This window comes from Thalassophryne amazonica, chromosome 2, assembly GCF_902500255.1.
Source record: "Thalassophryne amazonica chromosome 2, fThaAma1.1, whole genome shotgun sequence".
NCBI lineage: Eukaryota > Metazoa > Chordata > Actinopteri > Batrachoidiformes > Batrachoididae > Thalassophryne > Thalassophryne amazonica.
The window spans coordinates 82,847,181-82,866,851 of NC_047104.1; the positions used below are offsets into that span (position 1 = coordinate 82,847,181).

Consider the following 19,671-nt stretch of genomic DNA (forward strand, 5'->3'; position numbering starts at 1 on the left):
TTGGCCGGATCAGGGGCAACGGAGTTGGAGGAGATTATGAATCCCAGGAAGGACACAGAAGTGCGGTGGAACTCGCACTTCTCGCCCTTCACAAACAGCCGGTTCTTCAACAACCGCTGCAGGACCTGACGTACATGCTTAACATGAGTTTCAGGATCCGGAGAAAAGATGAGGATATCGTCCAGATATACGAAGACGAATCAGTGCAGGAAGTCCCGCAAGACGTCGTTTACCAAGGCTTGGAACATCGCGGGGGCGTTAGTGAGGCCGAACGGCATGACCAGGTACTCAAAGTGACCTAATGGGGTGTTAAATGCCGTCTTCCATTCATCTCCCTTCTGGATCCGAACCAGGTGTTAAGCATTCCTAAGATCCAGTTTGGTGAAAATTTTGGCTCCATGCAGGGGCGTGAACACCGAATCTAACAAGGGCAACGGGTATCGATTACGAACCGTAATCTCGTTCAGCCCCCTGTAATCAATGCATGGACGGAGTCCGCCGTCCTTTTTGCCCACAAAAAAGAAACCAGCACCCATCGGGGAGGTGGAGTTCCGGATCAACCCGGCAGCTAACGAGTCCCAGATGTAGGTCTCCATTGATTCGCGCTCTGGACGTGAGAGGTTGTACAGTCTACTGGACGGGTACTCGACACCCGGGATCAAATCAATGGCACAATCGTACGGCCGGTGGGGGGGAAGAGTGAGTGCCAGATCTTTGCTGAAGACATCAGCGAGATCATGGTACTCCTCAGGCACCGCCGTTAGATTGGGAGGGACTTTAACCTCCTCGTTAGCACTCAAACCGGGGGGAACCGAGGATCCTAAACATTCCCAGTGGAAGGTTTCGCTCCACTGAGCCACAACCCCAGACGGCCAATCGATCCGGGTATTGTGTTTAATCATCCATGGAAAGCCCAAAATTACACAGGAGGTAGAAGGAGTCACATAGAACTCAATCTCCTCCCGATGATTCCCAGATACCACCAGAGTTACTGGTTGTGTCTTATGTGTAATTAAGGGGAGAAGGGTGCCATCTAGTGCTCGAACCTTCAAAGGTGAAGGAAGAGCCACCAGGGGGAGCCCTACTTCCCTTGCCCATCTGCTATCCAGCAGATTCCCTTTGGACCCCGTGTCCACCAGTGTTGGGGCTTGAAGGGTTAAATCCCCACTCAGGATTGTGACCGGGAGATGTGCGGATATTCGTGTGTGTCCCACGTGGATTTCCTGGCCCACCCTTAGCCCAGTCTCTAAGGGCGGGCGTTGGTGTTTAACCGTTTGGGGCAATCTTTCTGCACATGCTCGCTCGAGCCGCAGTAAAAACACTCCCCGCGGGCCAGTCTCCTCTGTCTAGTGGATGCTCTAAATTTAGCCCTGCTCGTGTCCATAGCATCGTCAGCAGGGGGAGCTGCAACCGCACGGAGCAGCATTCCAGCCGGACCTCAGAGCCGCGATGCGGAAGTCGACTGCATACTCAGCTGCACTCCGGCGCCCCTGTTGCAACGACAGTAGCACTGTTGAAGCGGTCTCGCCTCTGTTAGGGTGATCAAAAACCTGTCGGAACTCCCTCACAAACCCAGTATATGTGGTTAGGAGCCGTGCATTCTGCTCCCAGAGCGCCGTAGCCCACGTACTTGCCTCACCTCGAAGCAAATTAATCACATAAGCCACCCGGAGTTCGGAGTAAGAAGTGAAATCCGTTCACTTCTTCACCATCCATGAACCCGGCTGTAAGTAGCAAGCGAACACCTGCAAACACAATCAGAATTGCGAGAGAAAAACAATGTGCGTTCAGCACAAACACGGCTGAGAATTTACCTTTGGGTAGTCGATATCTCGGCAGTGAGGTGGAGAAGTGACAGCTGATGAGTGACAGCTGGCGTTGATGATGAGTGACAGCTGCCACTCCCGGTTGCTCCTGGGGCAGATGCGCCCTCTCGTGCCTGAAGCCCACACTTCAGGCAGGGCGCCCTCTGGTGGTGGCCAGCAGTACCTCCTCTTCAGCGGCCCACACAACACAGTGTGTAGGGTCATTGTCTTGTTGAAAGATACAGCCCCGGTGCAACTTCAACTTTGTCACTGATTCATGAACATTGTTCTCAAGAATCTGCTGATATTGACTGGAATCCATGTGACCCTCAACTTTAACAAGATTCCCAGTACCTGCACTGGCCACACAGACACACAGCATGATGGAACCACCTCCAAATTTTACTGTAGTTAGCAAGTGTTTTTCTTGGAATCCTGTGTTCTTTTTCAGCCATGCATACCGCCCCTTGTTATGTCCAAATAACTCAATTTTAGTTTCATCAGTCCACAGCACCTTATTCCAAAATAAGCTGGCTTGTCCAAATGTGCTTTAGCATACCTCAACCGACTCTGTTTGTGGCGTGTATGCAGAAAAGGCTTCCTTTGCATTACATCATCATACAGCATCTCCTTGTGGAAAGTGTGCTGTATAGTTGAATGATGCACAGAGACACTATCTGCAGCAAGGTCATGTTGTAGGTCTTTGAAGCAGGTCTGTGGGTTGACTATGACTGTTCTCACCATCCTTCCCTTCAGCTTATCTGAGAGTTTTCTTGGCCTGCCACTTTGGGCCTTCACTAGTATTGTGCCTGTGGTCTTCCATTTCCTCACTATGTTGCTCACAGTGGAAACTGACAGCTGTCAGGTTTGTGTGCCCCTATGAACCTGAGAGCTGTGTTGTCTGGAGCCTTTGTGCTCCTGGTAGGGTCTCCCATGGCAAATTGGTCTCAGGTGAGAGGTCAGACTAAGAATGGTTCACAAGACACCATGATAGAACGAGGTACAGGAAACGTCACATGGCCTGGAGGAAGCCCGGGGCCCTCATCTGGAGCCAGGCATGGATGTAGGGCCTGTCAGCAAGCGCCTGGTGGCTGGGCTTGCCATGGAGCCCAGTCGGGCACAGCCTGAAAAAGCAACGTGGACTTTCCATCTCCACCCTGTGGGCTCACCACCCCCAGGGGGAACCACTGGTGTCGGGTGCGGTGTCCTTTGGGTGGCAGTGAAAGTCGAGGGCCTCGATGGACCAGACCTGGGCGGCAGGGGCTAGCTCTGGGGGTGTGGAACTTCACCTCGCTGTGGGGGAAGGAGCCGGAGCTCGTGTGGGAGGTGGAGCAATACCAGTTAGATCTGGTGGGTCTCACCTCCATGCACAGCCTCGGCTACGGAACCACTCTCCTTGATAGGGGTTGGACCTTATTCTTCTCTGGAGTTGCCCAGGGGGTGAGGCGCTGGGCAGGTGTGGGGATATTCATGAGTCCCCGGCTGAGCGCTGATATGTTGGGGTTTACTCGAGTAGATGAGAGGGTCGCCTCCCTGTGTCTTTGGGTGGCAGGGGGGGGGGGGGGGGGGGGGGGGATGATTGTTGTTTGTGCACATACACCAAACAGCATTTTGGAGTATTCGGCCTTCTTGGAGTCCCTGAATGGAGTCCTGTATGTGGCTCCTGTGGAGGTCTCCATTGTTCTGCTGGGGGATGTCAACGCACACGTGGGCAATAACAGAGACACCTGGAGAGGTGTGATTGGGAGGAACAGCATCCCTGATCTAAACCCGAATGGTGGTTTGTTATTGGACTTCTGTGCTAGCCATGGACTGTCCATAACGAACACCATGTTCGAACATAAGGATGCTCATAAGCGTACATGGTACCAGAGCACCCCAGAATGAAAATTGATGATCGATTTTGTGATTGTATCATCTGATGTGAGGCCGCATGTTCTGGACACTCGGGTGAAGAGAGGGGCAGAGCTGTCAACTGATCACCATGTGGTGGTGAGTTGGATCAGAGGGTGGGGAAGGACTTTGGACAGACCTGGTAAGCCCAAACGGATAGTGTGGGTGAACTGGGAACATCTGGAGGAGCCCACTGTCTGACAGATCTTCAACTCACACCTCCGGCAGAGCTTCTCTAGCATCCCTGTGGAGGTTGGGACATTGAACCAGAATGGGCAATGTTCAAAGGTTCCATTGCTGAAGCCACAGCGGGGAGCTGTGGTCTGAAGGTCTTAGGTGCCTCAAGGGGCGGCAGCCCTCGAACACCGTGGTGGACACCAGTGGTCAGGGACTGAAGAAGGAGTCCTTCCGGGATATCTCCAGAGGCAGTTGCAAGGTACCGACAGGCCCAAAGGGCAGCAGCCTCTGCTGTGGGGGAGGCAAAGCAGCGGGCGTGGGAGGAGTTCGGAGCAACCACGGAGAAGGACTTTTGGTCGGCACCAAGGTGCTTCTGGTGGACTGTGAGGCACCTCAGGAGAGGAAAACAGGGAACCATCCAAGCTGTTTACAGTAAGGATGGGACTCTGTTGACCTCAAATGAGGATGTAATCTGGCACTGGAAGGAACACTTTGAGAAATCAGACCAGAGCGCCCTCTATAGTAGGGGCAGTGCTGGAAGCTGATTTTTATCAATTTCCCCAGTGGAAGTCACTGAAGTAGTCAAACAACTCCACAGTGGCAAGGCCCCGGGGGTTGATGCAATCCATCAAGAAATGCTGAAGGCTCTGGGTGTGGAGGGATTGTCTTGGATGAGATGTCTCTTCAACATTGCGTTGAGGTCTGGGACAGTGCCTAAGGAGTGGCAAACTGGGGTGGTGGTCATCATATTTAAAAAGGGGGACCAGAGAGTGTGTGCCAACTACAGGGGCATCACACTACTCAGCCTCCCTGGTAAAGTCTACTCCAGGGTGCTGGAAATGAGGGTTCGGCCGATAGTCGATCCTCTGATTGAAGAAGAACAATGCGGGTTCTGTCCTCATAGTTGAACAGCTGACCAGCTCTTTACTCTCACAAGGATCCTGGAGGGTGCCTGGTAGTATTCCCACCCAGTCTACATGTGTTTTGTGGACTTGGAGAAGGCATATGTTCGGGTACCCCGGAGATACTGTGGGAGGTGCTGCGGGAGTATGGAGTGAGGGGGTCCCTTCTCAGGGCCATCCAATCTCTGTACTCGCAAAGCGAGAGCTGTGTTCGAGTGCTTGGCAGTAAGTCGGACTCGTTTCCAGTGGAGGTTGGCCTCTGCCAGAGCTGCGCCTTGTCACCAATCCTGATTGTGATATTCATGGACAGGAGTCGGGGGGGAGGAGGGTTTCCACTTTGGTTGGCTCAGGGTCTCATCACTGCTTTTTGCAGATGATGTGGTCCTGTTGGCTTCATCGGCTGGTGACCTCCAACACTCAATGGATCAGTTCGCAGCCGAGTGTGAAGTGGCTGGGATGAGGATCAGAACCTCTAAATCTGAGGCCATGATTCTCAGCAGGAAACCGATGGATTGCCTACTCTGGGTAGGGAATATAGCCTTGCCCCAAGTGAAGGAGTTCAAGTACCTCGGGGTCTTGTTCACAAGTGAGGGGATGATGGAGCGTGAGATTGGCCCGAGAATCGGTGCAGCAGGGGCGGTATTGCATTCGCACTACTGCACTGTTGTAACGAAAAACGAGCTGACCCAAAAGGCAAAGCTCTCGATCTACTGGTCAGTCTTCATTCCTATTCTCACCTATGGTCATGAGTGCTGGGTCATGACCGAAAGAACTAGATCGCGGGTACAAGCGGCCGAAATGGGCTTCCTCAGGAGGGTGGCTGGTGTCTCCCTTAGAGATAGGATGAGAAGTTCGGTCATCCGTGGGCAGCTCGGAGTAGAGTCGCTGCTCCTTCGCATTGAAAGGAGCCAGCTGAAGTGGTTTGGGCATCTGGTAAGGATGCATCCTGGGCGCCTCCCAAGAGAGGTGTTCCAGGCACGTCCATCTGGGAGGAGACCTTGGGGAAGACCCAGGACTAGGTGGAGAGATTATATCTCCACACTGGCCTTGGAATGCTTCAGGGATCCCCCAGTCAGAGGTGGTTAATGTGGTCTGGGAAAGGGAAATCTGGGGTCCCCTGCCGGAGCTGTTGTCCCCGTGACCTGAACCCGGAAAAGCGGTTGAAGATGAGTGAGTGATGAGAGTTTGGATTGCAGCACTATGTTGATTACTTCCACAGGGACCTTACTCTTAGTTTATGCTGCCAAACTAGGCTCACATATATAAAGAGATGCAACTAGTTGAGACCACACCAAAACCTTTGGGATATTTGGTCGTGACATTTTTGACAAAATTAGTTCCTACAATAGTCACCCAAACTGAAGTCCACAGAGCGCCACAGAAGAAAATGTAAGACAGCATCACTTACCCATACCAGTAGGATGGATTCTACCACAGGCTGCACCAACATTGTCATACATTCTCAACCTGCAACACATTACAATATTTTTGAAGACCTTAAAAAGGTAACATTTTTCAACTAGTCGAAAGAAAATTTGACCAAAATTTTAAATAGCTGAATTTCAATCATGAAGTTTTTATTCATCAGTCTGAGCCCCAGTAGGAATATTCTCATAAATCACACAACTGTTTCTTGTTGGTTTTTTTGTTTGTTTGTTTTGTTTTGGAAAACTAACCTGTCAACAAGCAATATTACAGCTTTAGGATGGAAGTCAGTATCTCCGTCCAATGCCAGGATGTAAGTGTTTTCATCTGAGATGAATTTCCTCTTGGTGTCATTGTCAAACTGGGGCATCAGAAAAGCCTGTCCATCTATAGAAACCAAACTGGCTCTGCATATGTTGTTCTGGCGCTGGAATCAACACATCAAATGGTCTACATATTTGAACATTATATACTTAGGTTAAGTAGGTACTTTAGAAAACAGAAAAGACTCACTGTCATTTTGTGAGGGTTCTTGACAATGTAGCCCTTCCAGCCAAGAAGATAATACAGGTACATAATCTGAAAAAGTCATAAAATAGAAGGTGCAGATATTTGTGACCATGACAACAGATACATTTTAGCTTTTTAGTAATGTCTTTATAATGCCACAGATATTAGCCCATAGATTGCATACAGTATCACTGTGAGCATGCCTAGTAGCACCTGTACCATGGGGCTGTGTGTTCAGTGTCAACTGTAATCATCGCTAACCTGGCGTATAGACAGTACGGTTCATCTGGAAAGTATTCACAGCACTTCACTTTTTCCACATTTTGTTATGTTACAGCCTTATTCCAAAATGGGGAAAATTCATTTTCTTCCATCAAAATTCTAGTCACAACACTCCATAATGACAACATGATTTTTTTTTTTTGCAATTTTTGCTAATTTATTACAAATACAAAACCTAAGATATCTCATGTACATAAGTATTCACACCCTTAGCTCAATACTTTCTTGATGCCCTAGCAGCAATTATAGCCTCAAGTCTTCTTGAATATGATGTCACAAGCTTGGTGCACCTATCTTTGGTCAGTTTTGTCCATTCCTCTTTGCAGCACCTCTCAAGCTCCATCATGTTGGATAGGGAGCGTCGGTGCACAGCCATTTTCATACCTCTCCAGAGATGTCCAGTTGGATTCAGGTCTGGGCTCTTGCTGGGCCACTCAAGGACATTCACAGAGTTGTCCTGACTCAACTCCTTTGATATCTTGGTCATTGTCCTGCTGAAAGATAAACTGTCACTGCAGTCCGAGGTCAAGAGCGCTCTGGAGCAGGGCCCGTGGGTGGACTGAGAACGTGCAGAAGAAGTGCCTTGTCCAAAGATACATTGGCAGCCCAACTCCTATCCCACTGACTTACCTGCTCTACAACCATAAAATGTGTGTGAATTATTGTTAGGAAAGGAAAATCAATGAGAGACATAAATGGACTGCAGGATGAGGATTTGCAGCTAGGATCCTTTGATTACAAGTCCACTTCTTAACCACTTGACCATCACCTCTCTTAAATGAAAGCAGCACATACAGTAGTGTTCAGAATAATAGTAGTGCTATGTGACTAAAAAGATTAATCCAGGTTTTGAGTATATTTCTTATTGTTACATGGGAAACAAGGTACCAGTAGATTCAGTAGATTCTCACAAATCCAACAAGACCAAGCATTCATGATATGCACACTCTTAAGGCTATGAAATTGGGCTGTTAGTAAAAAAAAGTAGAAAAGGGGGTGTTCACAATAACAGTAGTGTGGCATTCAGTCAGTGAGTTCATCAATTTTGTGGAACAAACAGATGTGAATCCGGTGTCCCCTATGTGAAGCCAGCACCTGTTGAATATGCTTTTCTCTTTGAAAGCCTGAGGAACATGGGACGTCCAAGACATTGTTCAGAAGAACAGCGTAGTTTGATTAAAAAGTTGATTGGAGAGGGGAAAACTTATACGCAGGTGTAAAAAATTATAGGCTGTTCATCTACAATGATCTCTAATGCTTTTAAATGGACAAAAAAAAACAAAAAAAAAACAGAGACGCGTGGAAGAAAACGGAAAACAACCATCAAAATGGATAGAAGAATAATCAGAATGGCAAAGGCTCACCCACTGATCAGCTCCAGGATGATCAAAGACAGTCTGGAGTTACCTGTAAGTGCTGTAACAGTTAGAAGATGCCTGTGTGGAGCTAATTTATTTGCAAGAATCCCCCACAAAGTCCCTCTGTTAAATAAAAGACGTGCAGAAGAGGTTACAGTTTGCCAAAGAACACATCAACTGGCCTAAACACAAATGGAGGAATATTTTATGGACTGATGAGAGTAAAATTGTTCTTTTTGGGTCCAAGGGCTGCAGACAGTTTGTGAGATGACCCCCATACTCTGAATTCGAGCCACAGTTCACAGTGAAGACAGTGAAGCATGGTGGTGCAAGCATCATGATATGGGCATGTTTCTCCTACTATGGTGTTGGGCCTATATATTGCATACTAGGTATCATGGATCAGTTTGGATATGTCAGAATACTTGAAGAGGTCATGTTGCCTTATGCTGAAGAGGACATGCCCTTGAAATGGGTGTTTCAACCAGACAATGACCCCAAGCATACTAGTAACCAAGCAAAATCATGATTCCAAACCAACAAAATTAATGCCTCGCAGGTGTGAAGAAATCATGAAAAACTGTGGTTATACAACTAAATACTAGTTTAGTGATTCACAGGATTGCTATAAAAGCAGTTTGAACATAATAGTTTTGAGTTTGTAGCGTCAACAGCAGATGCTACTATTATTGTGAACACCCCCTTTTGTACTTTTTTTTTTACTAATAGCCCAATTTCATAGCCTTAAGAGTGTGCATATCATGAATGCTTGGTCTTGTTGGATTTGTGAGAATCTACTGAATCTACTGGTACCTTGTTTCCCATGTAACAATAAGAAATATACACAAAACCTGGATTAATCTTTTTAGTCACATAGCACTACTATAATTATGACATCACCGACTATAAGTGTCATACCTGAGACCATCTCTTCTTATTCCTGATTCGAGCTTTGTCCTTCATGTGAACGTAGAGCATGTTGCCTTCTGGCATCACAAACACTAGCCTGCCTCCATAGGGAGTTTCAATGATTGTAACATCATCTGGTTCTTTGTGGGTGAAGACCCTTGAAGCATGAACAAATTAATAAGTCAAGATTGATCACTCAATTGACAGACAGACACACTCCTCTTTTGAAATGAGATTGATTACGTTTTAACTCTGTTAAGTGTTTCATAATGACTGCCTTTTGTAATGACTTCACTAAATGACTAAGCACCTATATAAACAAATATTATATCTTATATAACACCTCAATAGATCCCTGTCTGTGATTGGGGAATTGTATCCCATAAGGTATGGATTTTCTTTTTGTGTGTGTGTGTTCCATTGTTGAGAAAAATAATCCCTTGTATGATTGTTGTCATATTTCAAGTAGTTTGGCTGCATCTGCAGTGCGTTTGGTTCTGTCTATTGAAAGACTCCACTACCTTTTTGGAAAAATGCATCCATGAAAAGAGAAAGCTAAATCCAGTAAGCAATAAGCTAGTTAGAAGTTAAGCAGGGATTTGGACAAGTTTGTATAGTGGGTTTTCACTCAATTGAGGAAAGCAGGTAGTGCGTGTTTCCACATGCTATGGTCCTCAGTGCCTCTTGCAGAACTGGTGGTGTGTCTGGGGCTCGCCTGAGGGGCAGAGTGAACCCCACTGCTTTTGGCTTTCTGTACCAGGAAGAAACACCTGTCTAATTTTAAGTGAAATCTCAAAATCTCAAGGTAGTCATCCTTTAACTGTAGTTGGTTGTTACAGACCTCCATCTGCCACCAGTGACTCATTGGACTCACAAATTCAGACCATATCACAATTACATTTCAGAGAAATTTTGCTGATTGGTGATTTGAATTTGGACTGGCTTTCATCTGTGTCGGATGACCTAAAAACATTGTTTGTCCATCAGTTTGACACAGGTTGTAGGTAGCCTTACACATCCAAATTCAAAACATCAGGAAAAATCAACTCTTATTGATCCTGTAATCACCAATATGCTACATAAATTTGCAGCTACTGGAGTTTTTGCAAATGACATCAGTGATCATTGTGTGGTGGGTGTGGTCAGGGATACAAAAATGCCAAAGAAACAGGCATCTATCATCAATAAAAGAAGTTTCCAAAACTTTAGCGAACAGGCATTCCTATGGGACATTTACCAATTGACAACGTATCTTCTTGATTGATGATATTCATTCATAAGCGCCTTGGGGCAACTGTTTGTTGTGATTTGGCGCTATATAAATGAAATTGATTTGATTCTGCTTGGCTTTATTTTTTGACAGTTTTACCCATATTATTAACAAACATGCACCATATAAAGTTATAATAATTAACGGTACAATTAATCCTTGGTTTACTCCTGAACTGAAAATCCTTTTACACGAGAGAGATCGTCTTTGGACAAAAGCAAGAAAATCAGGTTCAGATTTTGATTGGCTACACTTTCGGCAGATAAGAAACAAATTTTCATCTTTAATCAAAAAAGCTAAATGTACATACTATTTATCTGAAACGACTAAAAATTTGAATGATCCACGAACATTTTGGAAAATAATTACATCAATTTCCAGCAACTTTAATAAATCTGAGTTTCCTTCTCAGCTGTTGGTTTACTGCAGTCCAGTATTTGACAGATTGAAGATATTAAATTGTCTAAATAAATATTTTGCTGTCTCACAGTCTTTGTTGTCCAACATTATAGAAAGTGTATCCGTCAGTCATTTTTCTGATGGTCCAAATTTTGATCAGTGTTTTTCAGTTTCAAACTTTTCTGTGAGCAGTGTTCACAAGGAGCTCAAACACCTGGATATTAGAAAATCTGCTGGCCCTTATGATCTCTCTCCTTACTTTCCACGTTCGGCTGCCAATATTATAGCTGAACCCGTCACCTATATCTTTACTCTGTCTATACAGCAAAATTCTATTCCTGACATTTGGAAAAACGCATTTGTTTCTCCTCTGTGTATTAAAGGGTGGTGACCCGACTTTGCCAAACAATTATAGGCCAATTTCAAAATGGTGTGTTTTGGCAAAAAACACTTGAAACATTAATAAATGAGCAGGTAAAACATCATTTATGTTCTAATAACATTTTATCATCTTATCAGTCTGGTTTTAGAAAAGGTCATGGGACAGTTACTGCCGTAATGAAGGTTCTCAATTGTTAAGGTGTCCCTCATTACACATGCACAGGCTTTTACATTGGTATTTATTAATCTATAAATCCATACTCCATCTGGTGCCATTTTACTTGTCATGTTATTTTATACGCAGGGCAAACTATCGCAGCCTTCGCTCCCAGGACTTTCTTTTAATGTCCTTGCAGTGCACACAGATCTGGGGAAAAAGGCTTTTTCCTTCTCAGGCCCTTCCACCTGGAATACACTTCAGCAGGACCTGAAGCTGTCCAGTCTGGTCACATTGGGAGAATTTAGAGTTTATTAAAACATTTACAGAATGTGTCTATAGGAAATTGTTGTTGTTTTATTAGATAATTTATTTAGTGCTGTTGTATTTGTGATATTTTATCCAATGTTGTTGTAATACTGTTTTTTGGAAATGTTGTAATTTGTATATGTGACACAGGTCTCTCTTGCAAATAAGGAGTTGAGTCTCAAGTGACTGGCTGTATAAATAAAGGATAAATTAAAAAAAGATAAGGATCTGTTTAGGCATCATATACGTAAAAAACAAAGAATATTCACCTCCATTCCATCATTCCATTCCTACATTCCATCATTCAACTCATTCTTATATTACACTCATAGACATTTATTATATAACACCTAAATAGATCCTTGTCATTTGATTGGTGGTTTGTATGTTACGTGATATTGATCATTTGTCCCATCTGCGATTTTTTTCCATTTATCATGCAAATTTGGTTCCATACGTTTTGCAGCATTGCATGCGGCGACCACCTTAAAAACACAATGTATTGCATGCAGCAATCAAACATTGACGAACCGCACACTCACACTAGCACTCTTGCAGCCTTTGACATGGCAATGGGACTTAATTTAAAAACAAAAATGGCGGGGTTTGCTTTGGTGATAGATGACAATTTGAATCAGCTTGTTGATGGTGCTCATTGTTCTAACACACACACACAAAACAAATTCAGTATAGTGTACGCCATCTGGAGGCATTTGCAGTATTCGCCGGGATGTCTCTAGCTGAAATACAAGTGCTGTCAGATGAAGAGCTTGACAAATTTCTATTGCGATTTTTCACTGGGGTGAGGAAAGCAGATGGCAGTCTGAAGAAAATGCACAGCATCAGGTATGGACTACATTGTCATTTTTAGACCTTGAGAGATGTTGATATTACCACTGAGAACAATTTTGGTTTGCACTGCTATGTAAACCTCAAAGGACCAGTGACACACATCAAAATGCAAGTCCCTTTTCTCTTGTTTATAAATTAATAAAACATCAAATGACAAGGCTCTATTTTAGGTGTTATGTAAAACAAATAATGAATGTTTTTTCATTCGCACAATGGAAAAAAATATTTCATGAGGTGAAAAATTAAATGTTCGAATCAACGAGGTACAGCCGAATTGAATGGAACCACTCAAACATTCATTATTTGTATATTATGTTATAATTCCACAAGTTAAATTTCAGCATGAACTAGAATATGAACAATGAGTAGATATGAAAATATAAAGAGGCATAAACACAAAACTTTGAAATATGCAGATAGGTAACGATCAACATAACTAGCAGGCCAGATGGGCAGGAAGTCAGGTAGACAGACAGACAGACAGACAGACAGACAGACAATCTTATTTACCTGTAAACCTCGAGTACAACATGTATTAAGTCATTAACGTAAGAATTAACCAGCCTCTTTTCTGTTTCCTTTTCAGTCATAAAGGCATCATCCACATAAATATGGCATTCAAACTCAAAACCGTCTTTATGTTCCTCCATAGGATCACCTCGATAGCGGTCCAACCTAAAACGTGACAAATGACCATGACAACAGAAGTGTTTTATCACATATGACCAGACTGTCAAAGTATAGAGGATGAAGTCAAATAAGACAAATTAAATTTAATTTATATTTTAAAGTGGTGTGAATATAAATTAAACATGAACCTGAACATGGAAGTCAGAATTTTCAGCATTTCATCATAGGTCTCATGCCACATGGTGGCACACAGATAGATCACACACTTCTTGATGTCATCAGCGCTGCAGAACAGAAAACAAGTTGTAAATGTTTGTACTGAGAATATGCTCATCTGCTAGAAATTTACAATACCAACTGCCAGTTGTCTGTTATACCTTTGCTAATTCAATACTATGTACAGGTTGCCGTTACATTTCATGTTCCCGAAACATTTGAAAGTATCAAAACTGTGATACATCTAATCAACAAATAAATGTGTGATTGCTTTTCTTCTTAAAACATTTAGTGGTCACAAAAATCAAAGGAAATCAAGTTTGTAACTTCATATTTATTTATTTATTTATGTTTTTTTTTGTTTGTTTTTTTTACAGTGGAATGTACATATACTTTTTTAAATCAAAAAGTGTCTGACTCGCATATCACTAGTATCTTCTAACATGTGCAGTGTGGTGGCCAAGCAGGTAGTGTGCTTGTTTACGGAAGAAAAAGGTTCCCCATTCAAGGCCATCCAATTTTCCTTGTCATGTGGAGTTCTGCTTAGAAGGGCATCCAGTGTAAAACAACATGCATATTCATATTGCATCTGATATGGTGACCCAAGTGACAAAGGGAGAAGTCAAAAGAAGTTACTTCCCAGGATCGTCCAACATGTTGCCATTCATTCATTCATTTTCTATACCTGCTTCCTCCAATTAAGGGTCATGGGGGGCCATTGGGTGATGGCTTGGATAGGCGTCAGCCCCCACCCGAACCCTATCCAAGCCACCATTGGGCGAAAGGTGGGGTGTACCCTCAACACGATGCCACTCTATCACAGGGCCACATGAAGATAAAGGCACTTTGACACTTGCACGCATTTAACCCCCGCACTGCTGCGCCAATGCGATCCGCTGTGTTCCGCTGGATGCTATGCTTTGTGCCGCTGGACGCTGCATTATATAAAGTCATTATTTCTAAGCAGGTTAGTCATTTGCTGTCAGAGTTTGGCTGATGAAACCACCTGTGATTGCTTTGTAATCACAGAGGAATTTTCTACAGCTGCAGCTGTTCTCATGTGCTTCATGACATGGAGAACGCATTTGGAATCATCTCCAAGGTAATTATTTATAATATTTATATTATAATGGCTTGGTAAAAGAGTGGCATTTTCATTCCTTCTTATGAGTATCTGTAAAATTATGTTTATTATAGATTTACCATCTCGTCATAATCGTTCAGATGTGCTGCGCAGTGTTGCGTTGCGCTGACACAATGGACACAGTGGCACACAGTGTTTTTGAGTTGTTTGCGCAACATTCATGTGTAGTTCACAAAATTAATACGTTTACTCTCTGGCACGGCAGCGCCAGTGTGCAGATCAAATTCGTACATGTGTCAATGTACCTTAACACACACAAACACATGGAGAACATGAAAACTCCACACAGAAAGGACCATATCAGAAGTGAAGTTGGGACATTCTCACTGTGAAGCAACAGTGCTGTCCATGAAGCTGCATTTTTAAATTATGTTATCTCCTAAATAAGACATTTCACTAGCCAATTTGTGCCAAGACAAGATTTCTCATTAATAAAATAAATTATATCATTTGGGAAATTCATCCCCCACATTTGTATAAGTCTACATCTGATAAATAAAAGCCTCAAACTTCATCTCACCTCGTTTGTGTTTGTGTTTGTGCTCGTAGTGCTTTCATCTTGGTGTTGAGCAGCAGGGACAGGTCAATAAAAGCTGATTCATAAAGACGACGAACAAAAAGCTGAGAGGTTCGTTCTATACGCTGGACCTGAGAGGAAAAACAACGTTTTAGGCAACTGTTGTGCTGTTTGTAAGAGAAATGTAGATCTATATCTCTGAACATGCTGCAGAGTTGGTATGACTTTATAAAATGTTAAAAAAACATCTAAAGAAAACAGCGTAACAGCTCATGTCTGGGAGCATGCACATCCACCTCACTATGGAACTGATATGTGTACTGGATAGTAACCACTTAGAATGACAACCTGTCCTTCCCCACCTTTCAGAATTATCCATCTAACTTTCAAGACAGGTGAAATGTGGGCAACCTTTTCCATCTGCTGGGGTCCTCAAAGCTGAGACACGTGCATGCTGGATTAGGCACAGAGAAACGTGTCCCATGGACAAAATTTCGTAGGTGACACTCCCTTATGATGCAAGTGACAGTCCTCATCTGAATGTCCCTAAATAGCTGCTTGTTTAATAGACGTTAGCTGTAGAAGTCATTCCAGTGGTGCGTAAGGAATCTCCAAAGAGACCAGGTACCAAAAACATGAAGTCATCACCTTAGCCACTGGGTTCCCCAAGGTTTACCAACATCCAGTCCACACAAGCACTGAACACTGCTGCAGTCGCAACACATCCCTGACAAATTCCAGAATTCACAGGAAAAATGTTTGAGATTCTGCGTCTGCTCCACACAGCACCTGCAATACCTATGCATAGGCTGCCAATGATTTCCACCAACTTCCTGGGTATCCTGCAAATTCTCGAGATGTTCCAGACAGCAGCCCAGTCAACCAAATCAAGTGTACTCTACAAAGAATTACTACTAATATTTTGTCATTTCCTCCAGCTCGTTTATGTAAGATTCTTCCTCCTCTCACGTCAAGCAACCCAGTCCAGTTGAAGATTCAAGCTTCTCTACTATGGAAACCACCTGGACAACTGAGAGCCTACACAGAAACATTGCGACCAACTGTGGGCATGATGCCCTGGCACTGGTACGTAAGCTGGAAAGGACTGCTAAAAAGATAGCTAACTTTAGAAACCACTTAAGATTTAACCTAAGATGCAAACAAAACAATGTTATTCCCAAATGCATGAAGCAAAAGGCACTAGAAGCAGGTCACACAGCAGAAAAGATCCAGCACAGTTACCTTAGGAGGATTTTGGGTCTTAGAATTAGAAGGCTTCATTTTAAAATATTAGACCTCCAAAATAATCTTGATAGTCTTTACAAAAGGTTAGAAACCTTAGTGGGGGAAGAGGCCCATAATAAGATCACAAAGTTCATAGTTAAAATTCAAATAGCTGAGCATTTAAAAAGTAAGGAGCAGCAAATCAGGAAGTTTCACAACCTTTTAGTGCAGAAAAGGCGTACTTTCAGAGGGAGTAGTTTTAAAGATACACCCAGACAAATTAGTGACAACAGGGAAAATTGGGTAAAGAATCTGTCCGACAGGGTTCTTAGACAGAAAAGGATGTGCTCACCAAAGGACTAAATTTCTCAGTGACCCCTAAACATATACCGACAGTAGATTACATCACTGCAGTAGAGTCAGCCATTAAACATAACAGTTTGTCAGAGTCAGAAGCTGGGGACCTCCGACTAAGAGTCACAGCAGTGCTTAACAGTGCTAAGCCTTCTCCGTCCAACATCACAGGAGAAGAACAGAAAGCTTTGGCAGCACTGCAGAAGGACCAAAGCATCCTTATCCTGCCAGCAGATAAAGGCAGATGCACAGTGGTCCTGAACACATCGGACTACGAGGCCAAGATCAACAACTTGCTCAGTGACTCCAGTACATACGAACGTCTGAAGAGAGACCCCACGAGTGGCTATAAGAAGAAAATCATTAGCTACCTCCAAAACTTGGAGAAAGAGGGACTCATCGACAGGCAGACATACTACAGACTGTACCCGGGGGACACCACTCCATGCATCTATGGACTGCCCAAAATCCACAAACAGGACGTGCCACTCAGGCCTATTGTATGTAGCACACATTCCATCACATACAATTTGGCCAAGCACCTCAAGTGGATTTTGGCTCCTCTAGTGGGTAACTCAGACCACCATGTGGAGAACACACAAGAATTTGTGAACAAGATCAAGGACCTGCAGCTGGAGGCAGATGAAACTATGGTGTCATTTGATGTGACTTCGTTGTTCACCTGCATCCCCACCGCTAAGGCCATCTCAGCTGTGAGGCAGAGACTGCTGGAGGATGTGTCTCTACCTGAAAGGACCAAACTCACACCAGACCACATCTGCCAACTCTTGGAGATCTGTCTTAACACCACGTATTTTCTGTTTAGGGGGAATTACTACAGGCAGATCCATGGTTGTGCGATGGGGTCTCCGGTATCCCACATTGTGGCCAATCTGTACATGGAGCGAGTGGAGAAGACAGCCTTGACGTTGTTCATGAGCATCTCTCCCAGTCACTGGTTCAGATATGTCGATGACACATGGGTTAAAATCAAGCAACAGGAGGTCGAGGACTTTACAGAACACATCAATTCGGTGGATTCCAATATCAAGTTCACACGTGAGGATGCCAGAAACAACCATTTAGCCTTCTTGGACTGTGATGTTACGATTGGAGAGAACAGGCAGCTCCAGACAGGGGTTTACAGAAAACCCACTCACACTGACCAATATCTGCTCTTTGGCTCAAACCACCCCCTTGAACACAAGCTCGGGGTGATCAGGACTCTTCAACACAGAGCCCTACAGGTGCCCACAACTGCAGTGGGAAGGGCGCAAAAACAACAATAACTTTTACGGAAAGCCCTCACAGTATGTGGGTACCCACGATGGTCCCTGGACAAAGTGCAGAAGTCCCAGAAAACAAAGAGACCAGATAGACAGGAGACGGAGACAAGAAGAAGAGGAGTGTCTCTCCCTTATTTAGCAGGAGTAGGGGAAAAACTACAGAGGATCTTCAGACAGAACAAAATCCCAGTTTACTTTAAACTGGTTAACACCTTGAGACAGAAATTAGTTCACCCTAAGGACAGGATCCCTAGTTACAAACAGAGCAATGTAGTGTATTATATCAGATGTCAGGAAAACTGTAATGAACACTACATAGGTGAGACTAAGCAACCTTTAAACAAGAGGCTATACCAGCACCGCAGAGAGGTCGCCAGTGGACCTCAGTTTGCAGTTCATCTCCAGCTGAAAGACACTAACCACACGTTTGAGGACAAGGAAGTTAAAATCTTAGCCAGAGAGAAGAAATGGTTTGAGAGAGGGGTCAAGGAGGCATTCTTTGTAAAACAGTTGAAACCCAGCCTTAACCGGGGGGCGGGTCTCAGACACGCTTTGTCCCCTGTTTACAATGGGGTACTCAGGTCAAAGCAGTTTCAGTCTTTTGTTCATGGTAATGAGTCATTCACGTCATCAGGAGAGTCGTCAAGGGAGGCTTCCATCCCATCATTAGGAGAGTGCTAACTAGAGCACAATGGGTGCTAATTAGAGCTATTGTTTAGTCACTAGCCTATAGCAGTCGGCCTCTCGGTAGGAGGGGTCTGGTTAGGTTAAAAACTCCAGCTTTTTTTGGCTTCTGGTTTATTCTTCTCTACAAGAATCAAGACAGAAGTCAGACTACCAGAGCAAGAATTTTAGCTGAGGAAGCTTCTGTGATTTGAAGCAAAACATCCTCACGTCAAGCAACCCAGTCCAGTCGAAGATTCAAGCTTCTCTACTATTGTTCCTCTTACCAAAATAAACCATTGTCTTCCTCATTTTGAGTTTATTAAAGATCATGTTAGAAACCAGGCCTGGGACTCTCACAGACAGTGTCCATCTTGTGAAAGGTCCCTAAAATGAGTCATATAACACTTTTTATACCTTGTGAGCATCACAGTAGGTGTGGTTTAGTCTCACATGTCTAATATTACTGGCTCTCACCAACAGGGAGAAGTCAAACTTAACTCTCAGAAACCTCCAAAGAAATAACACAGACAAAAACTTGATAACTAACATAGAATAAGGAATTAGCACAGATATTATTTGACAATTTGTACTTGTGTTCAGTGAGTACTAGCAGACCAAGAATGTAGTCAGTGGTTGATTTTTGAGTGTGAAGTTAAACTGTCAGTGTCAATGAACAGCAATTATGTAAGATATATGATGAATATCAGAATACTAAGGCAAAAATAGTGGTGTCAAAGAAAATCCTTTTTATGACTTAAATGGTTAAAAAAAAATAAATAATGGTAAATGGACTGCATTTATATAGCGCTTTTCCATCTGTATCAGACGCTCAAAGTGCTTTACAATTTTGCCTCACATTCACCCCGATGTCAGGGTGCTGCCATACAAGGCATAGGGGATTAAAGGCCTTGCCCAAGGGCCCTTAGTGATTTTCCAGTCAGGTGGGGATTTGAACCCATGATCTTCTCAAGCCCAACACATTAACCACTAGACCATCACCTCCCC

At 43.9% G+C, this 19,671-nt stretch overlaps 1 protein-coding gene across 1 annotated transcript in view; it reads right to left on the bottom strand.

Annotated features, from left to right (window-relative positions):
* chs1 (chitin synthase 1) overlaps positions 1 to 19,671 on the bottom strand; it is a 117,145-nt gene that overhangs the window by 59,854 nt on the left and 37,620 nt on the right. The window contains exons 12-18 of the mRNA XM_034188600.1: positions 15,140 to 15,267; positions 13,448 to 13,543; positions 13,140 to 13,304; positions 9,271 to 9,418; positions 6,716 to 6,781; positions 6,454 to 6,629; positions 6,186 to 6,244 (exon numbers count right to left, since the gene is read on the bottom strand). Of these exons, the coding sequence (XP_034044491.1) occupies positions 6,186 to 6,244; positions 6,454 to 6,629; positions 6,716 to 6,781; positions 9,271 to 9,418; positions 13,140 to 13,304; positions 13,448 to 13,543; positions 15,140 to 15,267 (838 nt within the window). The remainder of the gene's footprint in view (positions 1 to 6,185; positions 6,245 to 6,453; positions 6,630 to 6,715; positions 6,782 to 9,270; positions 9,419 to 13,139; positions 13,305 to 13,447; positions 13,544 to 15,139; positions 15,268 to 19,671) is intronic.